Source organism: Ochotona princeps, chromosome 17 (genome assembly GCF_030435755.1).
Source record: "Ochotona princeps isolate mOchPri1 chromosome 17, mOchPri1.hap1, whole genome shotgun sequence".
Classification (NCBI taxonomy): domain Eukaryota; kingdom Metazoa; phylum Chordata; class Mammalia; order Lagomorpha; family Ochotonidae; genus Ochotona; species Ochotona princeps.
The window spans coordinates 21127316-21143266 of record NC_080848.1 but is presented as its reverse complement, the minus strand read 5'-3'; the positions used below and the strand labels follow the sequence as shown (position 1 = coordinate 21143266).

At 56.8% G+C, this 15951-nt stretch overlaps 1 protein-coding gene across 2 annotated transcripts; it reads left to right on the top strand.

Annotated features, from left to right (window-relative positions):
- Positions 1-2005: 2005 nt before the first annotated feature.
- SAMD14 (sterile alpha motif domain containing 14) lies at positions 2006-15710 on the top strand. Of its 2 annotated transcripts, none has more exons than XM_004591064.3 (10): positions 2006-2352; positions 5767-5821; positions 11315-11481; positions 11946-12234; positions 12787-12874; positions 12974-13048; positions 13132-13291; positions 14237-14356; positions 14451-14606; positions 15405-15710. In XM_004591064.3, exons 1-10 carry the CDS (start codon positions 2344-2346, stop codon positions 15558-15560), a joined length of 1275 nt encoding a protein of 424 aa, XP_004591121.2. In that variant the 5' UTR covers positions 2006-2343; the 3' UTR covers positions 15561-15710. The 2 variants fall into 2 exon arrangements, with proteins under 2 accessions (XP_004591121.2, XP_058532264.1); XM_058676281.1 differs by lacking the exon at positions 2006-2352 and adding an exon at positions 3901-3965.
- Positions 15711-15951: the final 241 nt, after the last annotated feature.

The following is a 15951-nucleotide window of genomic DNA, read 5'->3' as shown; positions in this document are numbered from 1 at the left end:
CCCATACCATGTGATGTCTTACTCCTTAGGGCATCAGAAATCCCAGTTTCACGCCTTGCAGGGTCCTGTAGGACTATTCCAACCCTACCACAACACCTGCGGGTCCCCTAGAAACCTGGGGACAGTGGCCAGGCCTTCCCAGTGAGTCATCTTTGGCTTGCTCAGGGAGCTCCCTGGACATAGTCTGAGACCACTGATCCATGAGGGCATGGATCATGGCTACATCAGGGGTCACTGAGGCTTGGCTCTGAAAACCAAAGGAGACATGCTGAGACATAATCTGGCTGTACTTCTGTTGGTGGGGTGTGTGGTAGGATGTTCACTGGTCTGGCTGGGGTTAGGCACGGGGGTGGGGTCCTGCTGCCTTATCTGACCTGTATATTACAGATATATTGGCCCTCTCAAATTTAGGCCTGAGCAGCCATGTGGCTTCACTGTTTCTCAGGTCTGGAATGTGAGTCACCCAAGGTCAGTCTGAATCTGGGGAGGTCTGATGCTTGGCAGCCAAGCCTTTCCCCCACCCTGGCCCTCACCTGCCTAGCTCTTTGGGAGCCCCAATCAGGTTGCCACAGGGGGAAAAGCAGAGGCCCCATCACTAAGAACCATGGTCCTCCTCTGCTTCCCCCAAATCCTGTGGGCTAGCAGACAGCCCACAGACCCTGCCCCAACACTGGGACCCACAGGGGTTAACATGACACCCCCCCAGCTCCAATCCCGTCTTACCTGCAAGCTACACTCTCTTTCAAGGGACCCCAGGCACAACTCATCTCACCTCTCTATGCCTTAGCCAGCCCTCCATGCAGCCAGCCCATTCAGAAGGTGCTCAGAAGCCCCCAAATGTTCACAGAAAGCCCCCATAACACGTCCCTTGTGAGCTGTTCACGCTGCTGACTCCCAGTCCAAAAGCACCCAGGCTCAGCAGCTGCCCTCACTGGCCACAGGGACCTCAAGCCCCATGATCTCCCCACCCCCACCCTGTGGATCCCCTGCGATGCTCAGGCCTTTGTCCAGCTTGGATCTCAGATGGGCAGACACAGCAACACCTTCCTTACTGGTCACTGGGAGAGCGATGCTAACAGGAGAGTGCTTAGGAGGGTGCCTAGCTCCCACTGAGCCTGACCACATGGGTGCTAGTTGCTGACGACTGCACTATCCCCCTGCCAGGCCTGCCACCTCCTCCAGCTCACCAGGTCCAAGTCTGAGCTCATCCATCCCCACCCCCTTCCTGCTGCAGGGCTCCCAGCCTCAAGCCAAGACCCAGGGCCACACCAGACCCGGCCTCCACGTTCAGCTCCAAGTCAGCCAGTCTCCAAGCCGGTCAACTCCAATTCTACATCCGGGAGAGTTCTCAACTTGATCTTTATAATATTCACGCCTGCTGCCACCTCCCCCGCATCACTCCTCTTGGGGGGAAGGGCTCCCTGCGATAAGCCAGAACCCCACAGCCTCAATCCACGGTGTCCTTCTGCCTACCCGCCCCCAAACCCCATGACCACTTCTCTGCGGTGGTCGCGCAGAGGAGTGGAGTAACTGCTCCAGGAGTCGCCCTTGCCCACCCTCTAGCTAGCGGGTTTAGGGAACCTCCTCACTCCTCCTCCATCCCCAGTCGGCACGCGCCTGCTAGCTGCATGTTTGTTGAATGAATGAGTGAGTGATTCAGGACGCCCCTCGTCGAGGAAGGGGAAGCCCCGTGGGTCCCAAGGCGGGACCACGTACACTCCCCTCGCCGGCCCAGAACTCGAGCAACTCGGCTCACCGGCCCGACCGCCTCCTCCTCCGGGTCCTCGCGCCGCCTCCGCCCCCTGCCTGCTTCCCCCTCCTCCGTCCCTCCCTCCCGCTCTTTGTCTCCTGGGCGCCGAGCCTCCCCGCCCCGCGCCCCCCACAACGCCCCTTCCCCCGGGGACCCGCGCGCACCGAGGCTCGCGCGGCACCGCGCACGGGCGGGGGGCGGGGCGCGAGGTGCCGCGCTCCCCTCGCCCTCTCTCCCCCGCTCACACACACGCACACACACACGCGCGCACGCACGCACACACGGAGCATCCTCCCGGCAGGTCTCCCGGTGCAGCCCCGCCCGCGCCTCCGGCAGCCCGCAGACCTCCCTCTCCCCGCACCGCCGCGCCCCCCATCCCCGACCTTCCTCTGCCCACCCCTCCCTCCGGCTCCCGAACCCTTCCCGCCGACCTCCCACCCCCACCTCCGGGATGGAGCGGCTTGAGCCAGCTCGGAGCCCCCCGCGGCCGGGGTGAAGAGCCAGCCCTGAGACCCCCCCTCCGCCACCGGGCTCGCACCTCGAGCACCATGGGCCGGAGGGGTTCCCGGGGCGTCGCACGCTGAAGATGACCGATGCTGCAGGTGAGGGCCGGGCCCCCAACGAAGCAACTCGGGCTGGCTGTGGGACCCCGAGGGGGCTTGCGTGGGGCTGGGGCTCCTTCCCTAGGGGCACGGCCCGGGGCTGGGGTGCCGAGCTGTCAGGGGATGGGGCGGAGATAGGATTTGTGTCCCTAATCCCCTCCCTCCCTCTTGCCCAACGCTCGGAGAAATTAATAAAAAACTGATGTGGGGGGAGGGAGAGAGGGCTTAACTCCTTCTTGCTCGGCTTGGAGTTGGCCTGAGGGATTGGAGAGGAATGGGAGAGCCTCGGGGCTCTTGTTGGGCAAGGGACGCAGCCAGCGGAGGAGATGTCCCGTCTCCCTACCTTGCCTTTTGGGCCTTGGGGAGGCTGTGGGACTTCCGCCGGCTTCTCTAGGCCTAGGACCCCCAACACTGGTCCCAAGGGCTCCACTAACCGCCTCTCCCACCCCGTTCATTCCTGGGGCACTCTCCTCCCCTCTGACTTCTCTCCTCGCACCGCCCTTGAGCCTCTCAGGGCCCTGGAGCCCTGGGTTTCCTCCACTGCCTGCCTTCACAGGCCTGCTCCTCTGTCCAGTATCTCTGGCCTTCTCAGAGGTCTTCCCAGGGCAGATCTCCAGGCATGAGCCACATCCTGCTCCCCACTGCCTCTCCTGTTTCTGTCCTAGGGCTTGGGCACTTTCTTCCTCCCTGCCATCTCTTGTGCCCCAGGAAGTTTAGAGCTCATCCGGTCTCCAGCTCTCCCCAGGAATTGCAGGAGTCCTGATGATGCTCCTTCTCTGGGAATTGGAAGCCTTGATTGAGCAAGTGGTCTGTCTGCAGGTGTCACTGAAGGATAGGTTCATTTCCACCCTGTGCATCTACCTGCTGGAGGTTGTGTGTGTGTGTGTGCGTGTGTGTGTGTGTGTGTGTGTGTGTGTGTCTGATTTACCAAGGTTCCGTTTGGGAAGGAGAGAGTTAGGTGGGAGCTTCCCCAGAGCTCCTGCTGGGACACTGTACACAGGACTCTCTGACCCAATCCTGGGAGCTAGCTGCTGAAGGGAGGGAGAGAAAGCAGTTTGCATTGCAGGTGGGTGTGAGCTGGAGTGTCCAGCCCACACTTAGTGGCTGGGGTTCATGGAAGAAGACTCCAGCTACTAGAGGGGCTCTGCCTCCATTCCCACCTTCTCAGCACCCCGAGTCTGATGGGGGAATACATGGTCCCCCAGCTCGGAGACCCCTTCCCAAGTGGATGTAGGGGAGAAAAGACCCATGTAGGGAGTCCGTAAGGTGTAGCAGTAGCTCCCTTTCCCAGTGACCGAAGAAGGGTGAATCCAGAAATTAGGACCACAAATGGAAGGGGGGCACCCAGGAAAACTGGAGGAGGTGGGAGCCAGGTCCCAGCCAGACCAAGCTTTCTAATTGAGTGAGCAGCTTTGACGTGGCCTTAGAGGAGGCCTCCATTTCCATCTGGCCCCTTGGGACAAGAGGGAATGTTCTGTATCTGGGTACTATTCCCTCCCTCTCCCCATCCCCCCATTCTAGAATGACATGAAGGTTCCGTTCCTGGAATAATGCATCTCCCATACCTAATTTCCTGTGTTCAGAACCAAACTTCCATGGAGTCTGGAAGGAAGGTTTGGTTTTATTTTTTTAATAATTAATGTATTTATTTGAAAGTCAGAGAGAGAGAGAGAGAGAGAGAACGAGATCTTCCATTTATTGCTTTACTTCCCAGATGATCACAATGGCCAGCACTAGGACAAGCCAAAGCTAGAAACCCAGAGCTTCTTCTGGGTCTCCCACGTGGGTAGCAGGGGCCCAAGCACTTGCTGTTTTTCCCAGACCATCAGCAGGGAGCTAGACGAGATGTGGAGCAACTGGGACTTGAACCAGTGGTCATATGGGATACCAGCATCTTGCAGGCAGAGGCTTTATCTACTATGTTTCAATGTTGGCTCCAGCAAGGTGGTTTTGCTGCTGCCCCCCAGTGTTCCCCTGCTTCTGCCCTTGGTCACTTGACCAGCAATGTTCTTTTCTCATGAGCATCCCCAAAACTATGATCATCACCCAGAGCAGGGTTAAGGGGCAGGAGACCAACCCCCAGCCTGAGTTCTGCCTCTTATCTCACTCTGGGTTTTCACATCTGTTTGTGAGGACACATCCTCCAGCCTTGCCAGCATGCAGCAAGATGATGTCTAGGCAGCCATGAAAGAGGACAGTTGTAAATGACCCCAGCAGGCACATGTGTGACTTTTCCTCCACCTGCCAAGGGTGTGGTTAGCCCAGTCCCTGACCTTCCCCTGGGGCTGGCAGTGTTAGCAGTAAGTGCAGACCATGGCTTAGCTGCATATTTCCTCTGCCCTGAGCTACCCATGGTTCCTAAGCACTCTCTCCACCCAGGGCTACAGGGCTACAGGGCTACCTTGCACCTGCTGGGAAACCTGCCCAGAGAGCTTCTCGCTACCTGCTCACCCTTCTTGTGTCTGCCCAGAAAAGCCCACAGAAAACCCAACCCCAGCCAAACCCCACCCATCCACACTTCTGCCCAGAACACATTGGGTGTACCAGAGATTTGGCTGTCCACTGTTCTGCTGGGTGTACCAGAGATTTGGCTGTCCACTGTTCTGCGATAAGTCCTCCTGCTTCTGCCAGTCTGTCACAAACTGTGAGGACTGTGGATTTGCTTAGAACTGGAACCTGGTAGATGATGCCAATTTCCTGTATAGCTTCTGTTCAAAGGCAAGTGGGAGGGCACCAATGTTGGGGGTGAGGGTAGGGAGAGGGGAGGCAGGACCAGATGATAGATGAGAGATGGGCAGAAAATTGATGAGTGCCAAGATGGACAGGTGGATAGATGGTTAGTGGTGGATGATGGATGCACGCATGCATGCATGGGTGATGGAGAGTGAGTGGGCAAATGACTAGGAAGGTAACTGGTAGAAGTAAGAGGGACCCTGGGTCCAGGTCCTGCTTTGGCCATACATTTGCTGTATGCTTTTGGATTAGTTACTCCTACTGATTTTGTTGTTGCTGTTACAAAATGAAAGGATTAGACTTCATTGCCATGATTTCTACCAAACTTGAAGTTGGATAGCCAATGATCACAGAATCCTGCTAGGGGATGCTAATGATGGGAGGGCTGAGGATTGAGTAAGAGCAAACTCCACTGCACTGAGGGACCAGACCATGGGGCTCAGGCTACATATGCTGGGAGGGGGGTTCCCTGCACTTTCTGCTGAGCCTTCTATCCTCAGGCCTACAGCTGGGTCTGGATCCTGGGAGCTAGGGGAAGAGTGGGTGTGTGTGTTGGGGGGTAGTGAGGGGTGTGTGGAGAGGGCCAGCAGGACAGGAGCAGGTGGTCATTGGCGTCTCCTCACCATGAACCTGTTACCCAGGCTCTTTTTGTCTTTCTCTCTTCCCTCCTATCCTTCCCAGTTCTCTCGAGCCATGGCTTCTTCAAAGCTCCGAGAACCTGCAGATGACGTTTTTGGTAAGTTCACTGTGACTGTTTCTGTGATAATGGTCCCAGCTGTGGATCACTTCCTTCTCAGAGGGGAATGAGGCCCTGGGAGGCATCACTTTGTGTGTGTGTGTGTGTGTGTGTGTGTGTGTGTGTGGCCTAGAGAGGAGTTCCCACACCCCCATAGGCTTCCCAGCTTCTCTTTCCCTACCTGCTCCCTGTCTCTGCTCCCGCCTGCACCTCACTCAGTGCTACTACTGATGGCCTTGGCCATGCCAGGAAGGCTGCTGCCCACTCCCTTACACTCTCTCACAGCTTCTGACTGCCTGGAGGCCGCAGTCCTTGAGTCTCTGCACTCTGACTGGGCCTAACCTATGGCCAGCACAGACAAACTCTCTCTATTCTTTGCCTCCTCTCTGCTGAGGTAGCAGGGCCTTTCCTGGCCTTCTCTTGGAATGAAAGTCAATGAATATATTCATTTCTTTCACTGGCAGGGTGGAGGAGGAGTAAGAAGGGGAAAGGAGGTAGAGAGGCAGAGAAAAGAGGAGAGATGGGCGAAGGGTTGGGGGTCTGTTGGGACAAGGGATGAGGAGCAGCCAGCTCAACCTTGCCTCACCCAGCTCCTCACAGAGCCTCGGCTCCTTGGAGCTTCTGGCTGTCAAGGACCATGGGGCTGGTGCTCATGCGGCCCACAGGTCAGAGTCTAAGGCCCTTTCCTCTGGCACAGGCAGGGTGAGCACCAGCTGAGTTCCAGACGGGTACCTGATACAGGAACCCAGACACCTAGATGCCATCCTCCTCCCACTAACATACACTCTTGGTCGAACCTGGTCTCACGGAGCCTGTTTCCCCACTCACTGAGTGGGTAATTGGACTTCCAAAGTGCTGATGTGTTTTTGAAAGGGGGGCAGGTAGAACATGCTTTGGGGTTCCCATGGAGCCAGACTGCCTGTCTGCAGCCCTGGCCCACTCAGCACCAGCTCTATGCCCTAGGGAATCTTGGGAGTTGTGGGGAGGGCTAAATGAACTAGTAATTGCCAAGCACTCAAAACGGTGCCCAGAACAGTAAGAGCTCACAGATCATTAGCTGTTATTATTCTAAGGCCCAGTCCTGAGGCTTGGCTGCTTCCAGACACTGTCTGGAGATGGGAGGTTTGGGGGAGAGAGGGATCCCTCCTCCATGAAGTATCCCCTTCCCTGCTCCTCACAGTTGTACAAGCCCTGGACTGCTCCTCAGACTTGGCCAGCCCAGGTCTACACCATTTTCTCTCCTTAGGAATTTCTGTCTTGGTCTTTTTGCAGCCCCAGTTCTTTATTTCTTTATTTTAAGATTTATGTTTTATTGCAAATGCAGATTTACAGAGAGAAGGAGAGACAGAGAGAAAGATCAGCTTGTTCACTTCCCAAATGGCTGCAAGGGTCAGAGCTGAGCTGATCCGAAGCCAGGAGCCAGGAGCTTCCTCCGGGTCTCCCACACAGGTGCAGGGTCCCAAGACTTTTGGTCATCTTTCACTACTTTCCCAGGCCACAAGCAGGGAGCTGGATGGGATTTGGAGCAGCCCAGACATAAACCAACGCCCATATGGAATCTTGGTGTTTGCAAGGCAGGTGGTTCGTTACTAGGCCACCACATCAGGCCCAGCCTCAGTTCTTCATGATCACACAGACATCTGGCTGCTGCCTAAGTTAGCACCCTCCCCAGTCAGTCACCCACTGGCTTTTCATCCATTCCCCCATAGCTCCTATTTTGTGCCAGGGTCAGGCAGAGAGCCATGAATAGACCGCCAAGGTCATGGTCTCTGTGGGGCTGGGAGTTCAGTGCAGGGGCACACACGGGAGCAAAGGGGAGAAAACAGAGGCCACTTCTGCCACAGCACATGGTGATGCACAGAAATGACCTCCCTTCAGCACTGGCCAGGCCCCTCTTCCTTGCCAGGCACTACATTAGACTCTCAGGAAACACAGTGGATGGGGAAGGCTCTGCCCCTTGCTACTGTCAGCCTGGCATGGGGAGGTGTCATTTCTGGTCATCCCTTGGCCTGTCATTGAGCCTTGGCCTAAGCAGGTGCAGTTGTCCAGATGGGGATGGGAGAGATGATAATACAGAGATTGGTCAAAGAAGGGGTGTGTGTGTTCTGTGTATGTGTGTGTGTGGGGGGGTGATAGAGCAGAGAGAGCAGGAAGCAACAGTATAGTGTTGGGAGTCCGTGTTATGGCACAGAGGGTTAAGCCACTAGTTGTGATGCCAGCATTCCATATTGGAGAGTTAGTTCAAGTCCTGGCTGCTCTGCTTCTGATCTAGCTCCTTGCTGGTGCACCTGTGAAGGAAACGGAAGATGGCCCAAGTGTCTGGGCCCCTGCTGCCCACACGAGAGACCTAGATGGAGTTCTAGGCTCCTGGCTTTGGCCTAGTGTAGCCTTGGCCATTGTAATCATGTGGTATGAACCAATGGATAGATCTGCCCCCTGTCTCTAACTGCCTTTCAAATAAACACAAAAAGAAAGCCTAGGGATGGAGGAGCAAAAGGAAGAGAAACGGCTGTCTATGCCAGAGTGAGTATAAGCAGTTCAGCATTGCTCCAGCTAACACCATCCTGTTAGTGCCTGCTGAACTCTCACAAAGTCATAGGCGTTAGAGTGGGGCTCTGAATGCAGGTTACTTGAGTACCACCACCACCCACTAAGGAAGGGCCCTGCTGGGATGATCCCATCATACAGATGAGGCAGTTAAAAACTACATTTGAGTAGCTTGCTCAAGGTCATCCAGCCAGCCAAGGACAGGACTGGATTTGGCCTGAGCCATCAAGCTGTGGAGCCTGCAGCCTGTACTGATAACAGCAGTGTCACATGGGAATGAAGGAGGGAAGGGTGTAAGAGACAGGGAGAGTGTGCTGGCTGGGCCTTCAGTGAGAGCCTGGGAACACACTTTTCACAGCCTTGGCTTGGGGCTCCGGACCCCTGTCTGTGCCCTGCCTGCTACCCTGCCTAGGATTCCAAAACCTATGGCCATGGCCATAGAGACGTGCGTTAGAAAGCTCCCTCTGGCCTATAGAAGGTACATGTGTGGGGGGAGAGCTGAACACAGGCAGGGATGGAGGGAGGGGTGGATGCTGAGGTCACACCTAGGGTGCCAGGGGTGGAGGAGGTGGCAGCTGGTGCAGGTCCAGGCTAAAACATACGTGTCCAAAGGAGGAAGAGAGTCTGGCCATTACATGCATGTGCAGGGGGCAGAATTTTGTTCTGGTCATTAAAACTATTCATAATGCACCTGCTTTGTGCCAGGCACTGTCCTCCATTTGTGCCAGAGCAGTGAGCCAAATAGAAAAATCAGCCCATTCTAATGGATGGGGGAGAACACCAAGTGAATCAGTGATGTAGGGAGAGAGCAGGAGTTGGACCTTGGGCCGGAGAGGTTGTTTCAGAGTGGATGGTCGGGATGGGCTTCCATGAGATGCGTCAGCACAAACACTGTGCAGCTCTCGGTAGCCGGAACCTTGTAGGAGGGAGGAGGAGACGTGCACAGGCCCCGAGGTGCAAGCTAGGCTGGTGTGTGAAAAACAACCAGAAGACCAGGGTGGCCAGAGACAGGGGAGAGACACGGCGGCTCAGGGAGATGGTGAGAGCGCAGGCTGAGTGTGGGAGGTCACTGGGAGGACTGTGGCCGCAACCCTGCATGAGAGGGAAGTGACCAGGGTGTTGGGAGCACAGCAGTGACACGAACTGACATGTTTCATTAGGGTCACTTTGCTCACTGTGTAGAAAATAGGCTGAAAGTAGGAGGGGGAGCAGAGGGGAGGCCGGCTAGAGTTTTCCTGCAATAACAGGGGCCAGAGAGAGCCATAACCTAGAGCAGCCGGTCGCCCTCTACTCCATTTTGCTGTGTCTCCAGTGCATACACATGTGTGTGCACGTATGCATTTGTAGTGTGCACTCAGACCTCCCAGCAGTACTGGGGGACCTTCCATATTCTAAAGGGGCAAGAACAGCATGAGGTCCTCCATGAAAATGGTGAGCTCCAGCCAGCCCCATCCCCCACACACATCCCGCTCCTCTCTCCACCCCCATGGCCCAAAGGCTCATGCTGCTCCATCAGAGGATTTCCAATGCTCGTGTGTTGTGAAAGTGGCACTGGTAGGGACAGTGGCTGGGCTAGTTCACAGGACAGGAGTCGGAGTAATAAGAAGGATGAAGCTGCCTCCCGCTGGCATAGACATCAGCGATGCCCACTCTTGTTCAATTGGGGGTGTCCAGGAGCCAGGTGGACTCATGAATTATAATGGGGCTGAGGGAGAAGGGGAGCCCGAAACTGTCTGATGTGGATGTCCCAGGAGTCTCCCACGGAGCCAGGAAAATAAGGAGACAGATTGAGCCAGGAAGAGGGCTTCATTTCGGTGGGTCGAGTGGCATTAATGTGGCAAGTGTCCTAGCAGGTGCCTGGGCTTGGAATTTCAGGTCAAGGCTGGAGGTTGATTTAGGTGGTCATGAAGACAGCAAAGTGGTTAGGGTGGCTGGGGAGGTATCTGCAGACAAGAGAGAGGAGAAGGCAAGGCAGGGTGGGCACAGGATGGAATGAGGGTCCCTGAGACCCTAGAGACTGGGAGGATGGCTGTGAGTCATCCTCAGGCCTGGGTAGAGTCTTTCATTTGGGGACCCCCAGTGCCATAGTCAGGGCCAGAACAGAATAAGGATGGAAAACGTGAAAAATGAGACAGACTGATCTACATTTCTCTGCAGGGGCTGCTGGACTTGCCTGCCCTTCTCCAGGTCACAGAGCAGGAGAGACGGACACTGTTGGGTTTTCCTGGCCATTGCTCATGGCTGGGAGGTAGTGAGGGGCAGTCCCTCTGCCAGGCTCCAGCTGTGAGCCCTCCAGATACTCAGCGGTGAAGTGTGTGTGTGTGTGTGTGTGTGTGTGTGTGTATGTGTATGTGACCCGAGCTTTGCCTAGCCAGCAAGGACTATTCCACAGAGCCAGCCTAGCCAGGCTCATATCCTGGACCAGTGCTAGATAGTAGCTTCAGTCCAGTGTCTTGGGCCTTGTGGAGCCTGTTTATTCAGCTGTAAGATGTGCCTGAAAGTTGGCCTAATGCCATCAGGTTGGCCTGAGCGATGAAGGTTGGTGCTTTTGAATTGGTACTCACTGTCACCAAGGTCATCTCTACATTGCCCCCTGCCCCAGCCCTTCTCTCCACAGAGCAGCCCCCAACTGTCCCTGGAGCCATGGCCCTTGCTTCCTCCCCTGCTGCCCAGCATTGCACATGCCAGGCACATCAACGTCATTCTTGCCAGCTCCCATTCAGTCCTCCACCCTCAGCCCTTGGAGTGGGTCTGCCTGTGTATGCTGTAGTGACTGGCTCTTGCCCGAGACAAGTACGCCCCCTCCCCCAGCCTTCTTCTCTGCTGTACTGCTGGTACCTTGCCCTTGGAAACACCGCATGAATGGCAGGTGTGAGGGAGGGAGGCCACTGGGCTGGCCATTTCATGTGTCTCATCTCTGTCTACCCCACTCATTCAACTTTGCAGACCTGGACCTGGCTGTGCCTGAGACCGCCAGGCTGGACAGCAGCTTACACAAGGCCCGGGCCCAACTGCTGGCCAAGGGCCGGAGGCATCGGCCATCCCGCTCGAGGCTCCGCGACAGTGCCAGCTCTGCTGAGGATGGTGAAGGCTCCGATGGGCCAGGAGGCAAGGTTGGCGCTAGCTGCGCGCGCGCACACACACACACACGCACACAGAGTTGCCTGCCCTTCTTGCCCCTGGATAACCCCTCTAGATTCTTCCAGGAAAGTCTGCACCATCAGACATCAACATTGTTGCATTAACAAATGCTAGCTGCAGTTCACTCCTGGCTCATTTCCTCCTTTCAAAGAAGAGATTAGTAACCTATTGCCCTATTTTATAGATGGGAAGACTGAGACCCTGAGTGATTCAGTAGTAAACACATCAATTTAGCAAATAAAGGAAGTGCGATTAAAACTTGGGTCTTTGTGACCTCTCCACCTCTCACAGATCAGCCACATGGCACAAGTGAACCCTCCCAGAAGTTCCGGCCCCTCTCTGGTGGCTCTCGCGCAGGTTCCAGGACGAGGGTGTCTCCAAGCCTCTTTTGGAAGGCAGTAGAATTCTTGTGATGAGCGGCTGTCCCCTCCCGCAGGTGACCGACGGCTGCGGGAGTCCTCTGCACCGGCTGCGCTCGCCTCTGCACTCGGGCCCGGGGTCCCCGGCAGGGGGCTCTTTCTGTCTGGAGCCTCCCGGGCTGCGGCGCAGCCTGGATGAGGACGAGCCGCCGCCCTCTCCGCTTACACGCTACCGGCCCCTGCACAACGCCGCCTCGCACGAGGGTCTGGCCGCCGCCTCCTGCTCGCCACCGCGCTCGGCGCCCTCCTCCGACAGCTCGCCCAGCTTCGTGCGCCGCTACCTTCGCGCGGAGCCGCACAGCGAAGGTGAGCGCGGCCGGCGCGGCGCCCCCTGCCGGTGCGCACCGGGATCACAGCGTCTCCCCCTGGCCTGGCCACAGCAGGTCGGACAGGGGAACTGCAAACGTGGGGGCTCAACCCCGCGGTTCTGGTTCCTTTCTCATTTACTGAGCGCCCATTACGTGCCAAGACACTGTTAGGTTCCAGGACACACAGGGGAGGTGAGCTGCTGGAGAGAATCAAATCATTCCTTAATGAAGTGATTAAATATTAGCTTACAAACTATTAAGTGCTGTGTAGGAATTGTGTAGGGTGCCTGACCTGATTGGACAATGACATCTGAGATTGGAAGGCTGATTGGAAGTTGGCCAGGATAAAATGAACAGCTTTGTCAAGTGCTTTGCGGTTTGTGCAAGGTTTTCCTAAACATGCCATGAAGTCCCACAAAACAGACAGGTGTCAGTATCCCAATATGTGCTGTGAAGCAAGCCCAGCGAGGTGAAGCCACCTGTCCTGAGTCACACAGCTGGTGCAGCCACCAACCTGGTAATTCCCCCTCCCTCCCTCTCCCCATGAAAGATGACAGCCGGGATGCCAGCCCTCCTGAGCCGGCGAGCCCGACGATCGGGCTGGACAAGAAGACTCGCCGGAAGTTTCTGGACCTGGGGTGAGGGCCTGGGATGCCCAGGGCCTGGGTGCAGGGCTGGGCACTATGGGGATCAGGGGATCCCAGCAACGCCCCGCTCCTCTCGTCACTTCCCTGCAGGGTCACCTTACGCCGGGCATCCACTGGCAAGAGCCGGAAAGATAAGGGGAGCAACCGCCTGTCCATGGGAAGCAGGTAAGGGTCACCCCAGCCACCGCTACAAACCACGGCTGCCCTCCACTCTGGGCCCATCCCCACGATGCACCCTCTCTCCACAGGGAGTCGGTGGAAGGGTCTGGCAGGTCAGGGGGCTCGCCATTCCTGCCCTTTTCCTGGTTCACAGACAGTGGCAAGGGCTCAGCATCCTCCGGCAGCACCACCTCCCCCACCTGCTCCCCTAAGCACGAGGGCTTCAGCCCTAAGAAATCAGCTTCCCAGGTAAGTGCCTGACTGCCTTAGTCTCGGCGGTACTTGAAGTCATCCAGCAGCCACGTGCGGCGCAGGCTGGGTGTCAGGCCTTGCTAAAGTATGTCTAGCTGCAGCATCCCTCAGTATCCCTTGGCTTCATTCATTTATTCCGATGCTGAATAGGTCACTCAAAGCTTCATTCATGGTTTCCTCCACTTGACATACTGGTACCCATATCCAGAATTCTCCTGCTGTTCACCCAGAGGTCTCCTCCATTCATGAGCCTGAGTTTGCCTGCAGCAGGGACAACTGCTTGATGGGTGGGGCTTGGGGCTCAAGAGCTGAGGAGGACTCCAGCCCAGTGTCCGGAAGGCCCAGAACCCTGTGAGAAAGGTGTGACCCAATGACAGAGCAGGAGGAAAGTAGGGAGGACAGCAGGGACATCCCACTGCACTGATGGGCAGCTGCGGGCTCGTCCTCATCCTCAGCCAGGTTTGCTTGGCAAAACTCTTGATCCCCAGCTCAGCATAGTGTCTGTTCCTCATGCAAAACCAGGGTAGAGGAGGACATCGGGGGAGAGTTCTGTCCAACATGGGACTTTCTTCTTCTTGTCCTTCTCTGCTCACCCTCCCTCTGCTCCTCTCTCTGGGCCATGTGCACGGTGACTTCTTGGGGCTGCTAGGTTAGCAAGGACAAAGCTCACGCCTCAGGCCAGCTGGAAGGGAGGCAATAGCAAGACACCTGTCCTAGCCCACGGGAAATCCTGTGGGTAGGCTGCCTGTAGGAAGTGACACCGAGCCTGGTACCTCCTTCTTTTCTAATTGTGCCAAGCTTAGCATGCATGTCTCATGTGTCCTGTGTCACATGGTGTGTGCCTGCTCAGCTCCGGCTGAGGACTTTGACCGCCTCTGGACAGGACGGGTAGAGGGCTGGAGCTGAAGCTGTCCTCAGCCATGTGCACCCCTTCCCGTCTAGGAATCTACCTTGAGTGATGATTCCACGCCCCCGAGCAGCAGCCCCAAGATCCCAAGTGGTCCCCGGCAGGAGGCCAAGTGTTCCTACCCCTACCACACACTATCCCAGTCTTCAGATGAGGTGAGTGAGGTTGGCCCCTAACTACTACTCCGGGACCCAGGGGTGCAGGCTGCAGGCCAGGCCTTCCACTCATGCTCTGTGGTCTCTGCCCCAGTTCCTGGATGAACCCCTACCCACTGTCCACCACTGGACCAGTCAGCAGGTGGGCCAGTGGCTGCACAGCCTCAACCTGGAGCAGTATGCCGCCGAGTTCGCTGCCCGGCAGGTGGACGGGCCACAGCTGCTGCAGCTGGATGGCAGCCGACTGAAGGTGGGTCTAGAAAAGGGGCAGTCATCTAGTGGGCACCTGAGGCCACATCCAAGGATTGGGAACTTTCATCTTAAACGTGGGCCCTCAAGCCCAGTTTCTAGGACGAACCCTTTCATGCCAGAGCCACTGCCCTGACCTCAGACCTCTATTGCAAGCCTTAGTTTAACCTTGGCCTGCTAGCATGGATTCCTAGGCTGACCTGAAACTTCAGCCCAGTCCTTGAGATTGACCTTCAAGCTCCAGCTTGTCTCTAAGATAACCTTGATCTCTAAGGCTATCGCCTGACCCTGGACACTTCTGAGTTTTCTGGATGCCCCACCCCCACCTCCCTGGTTGGCTCTGTGGGAATACCAGCCTTGGATACTGGTGGCCTTGGTGGGGGACAGGGAAGAGTGGGCGGTGGGAGGTTCCTGGCCTGTCTCCTGCTCTCCGGTGAGTTGTTTGAGGCAGGGATGGTGCAAGGGGCCTAGGAAGCCTCTGGAAATGGGGTATCCCATCTCTGGGCCTCAGGAGCTTTCGGTGGGGTACAGTCTGGCTAAGGGTGACATTTTTAGAGATGAACTAAGGATGGAGGTGGGAGGAGCACTGTGCCCTGGAGTCCCTATCCCTGGTTCTGCCCATTCCCCCATTCCAAGTTCCGTCCATGAGATTCTGACTCATCCCCCTGGCTAGAAGTCACAGGGAGGGGACATCTCCCCTTCTACCCCAGAAGATACCTGGGCAGACAGAGCCAGAGCCAGGGATCAATGGGTGAGCAGGACCAGATCCTCCATCTAGCTCTCTGGCTTCCTCCCGCAGAGCCTGGGGCTCAGCAACTCGCATGACCGGGCGCTGGTGAAGCGGAAGCTGAAGGAGCTGGCAGTGGCCGCAGAGAAGGAGCGCAAGGCGCAGGAGAAGGCAGCTCGGCAGCGGGAGAAGCTGCGGCGCCGGGAGCAGGAGGCCAAGCGGAGCTAGGGGAGGGGCAGGGGCACTGTGGTGTCTCTCCAGGGGAACCTGGACCTGGCTCCAAGTCCTCTAGCCCCGCATCACTCGGTCTGGGCCCAGAGCCCTCAGCAACGGAGATCCTCGGGGAATGGGCCCTGTAATAAACCCTATTTCAAGGACTTGTTGGGCACCAAGTTCCTGGGGAGAAGGGCGGCAGGTGCAGTGAAGGGGCAGTAAGGCAGGGCTGCAGCAAGTATGGAAGCAGGGAGGAGCCAAGAGTGGCCTGCCCTTCTGTCCTCGGGCTGGGTGGGGCTATAGTGGCTGCTGGCCACAGCCCTAAGAGGAACCCTAGGAGGGCCCAGCGTGAAGAGAGCTGGGCTAGGCATCTATGTAGGTGGGCAGTGGTAGACAGCACTGCTCC

Bases quoted from the DNA above. Each gene is read 5' to 3' on its own strand.
- SAMD14 (XM_058676281.1), top strand. From the start codon at position 3,903: ATGCATCTCCCATACCTAATTTCCTGTGTTCAGAACCAAACTTCCATG. The intron at 3,966-5,766 runs GTTTGGTTTTAT...TATCCTTCCCAG, and splicing joins CCATGGAGTCTGGAAGGAAG to TTCTCTCGAGCCATGGCTTC. The intron at 14,607-15,404 runs GTGGGTCTAGAA...TTCCTCCCGCAG, and splicing joins TGGATGGCAGCCGACTGAAG to AGCCTGGGGCTCAGCAACTC.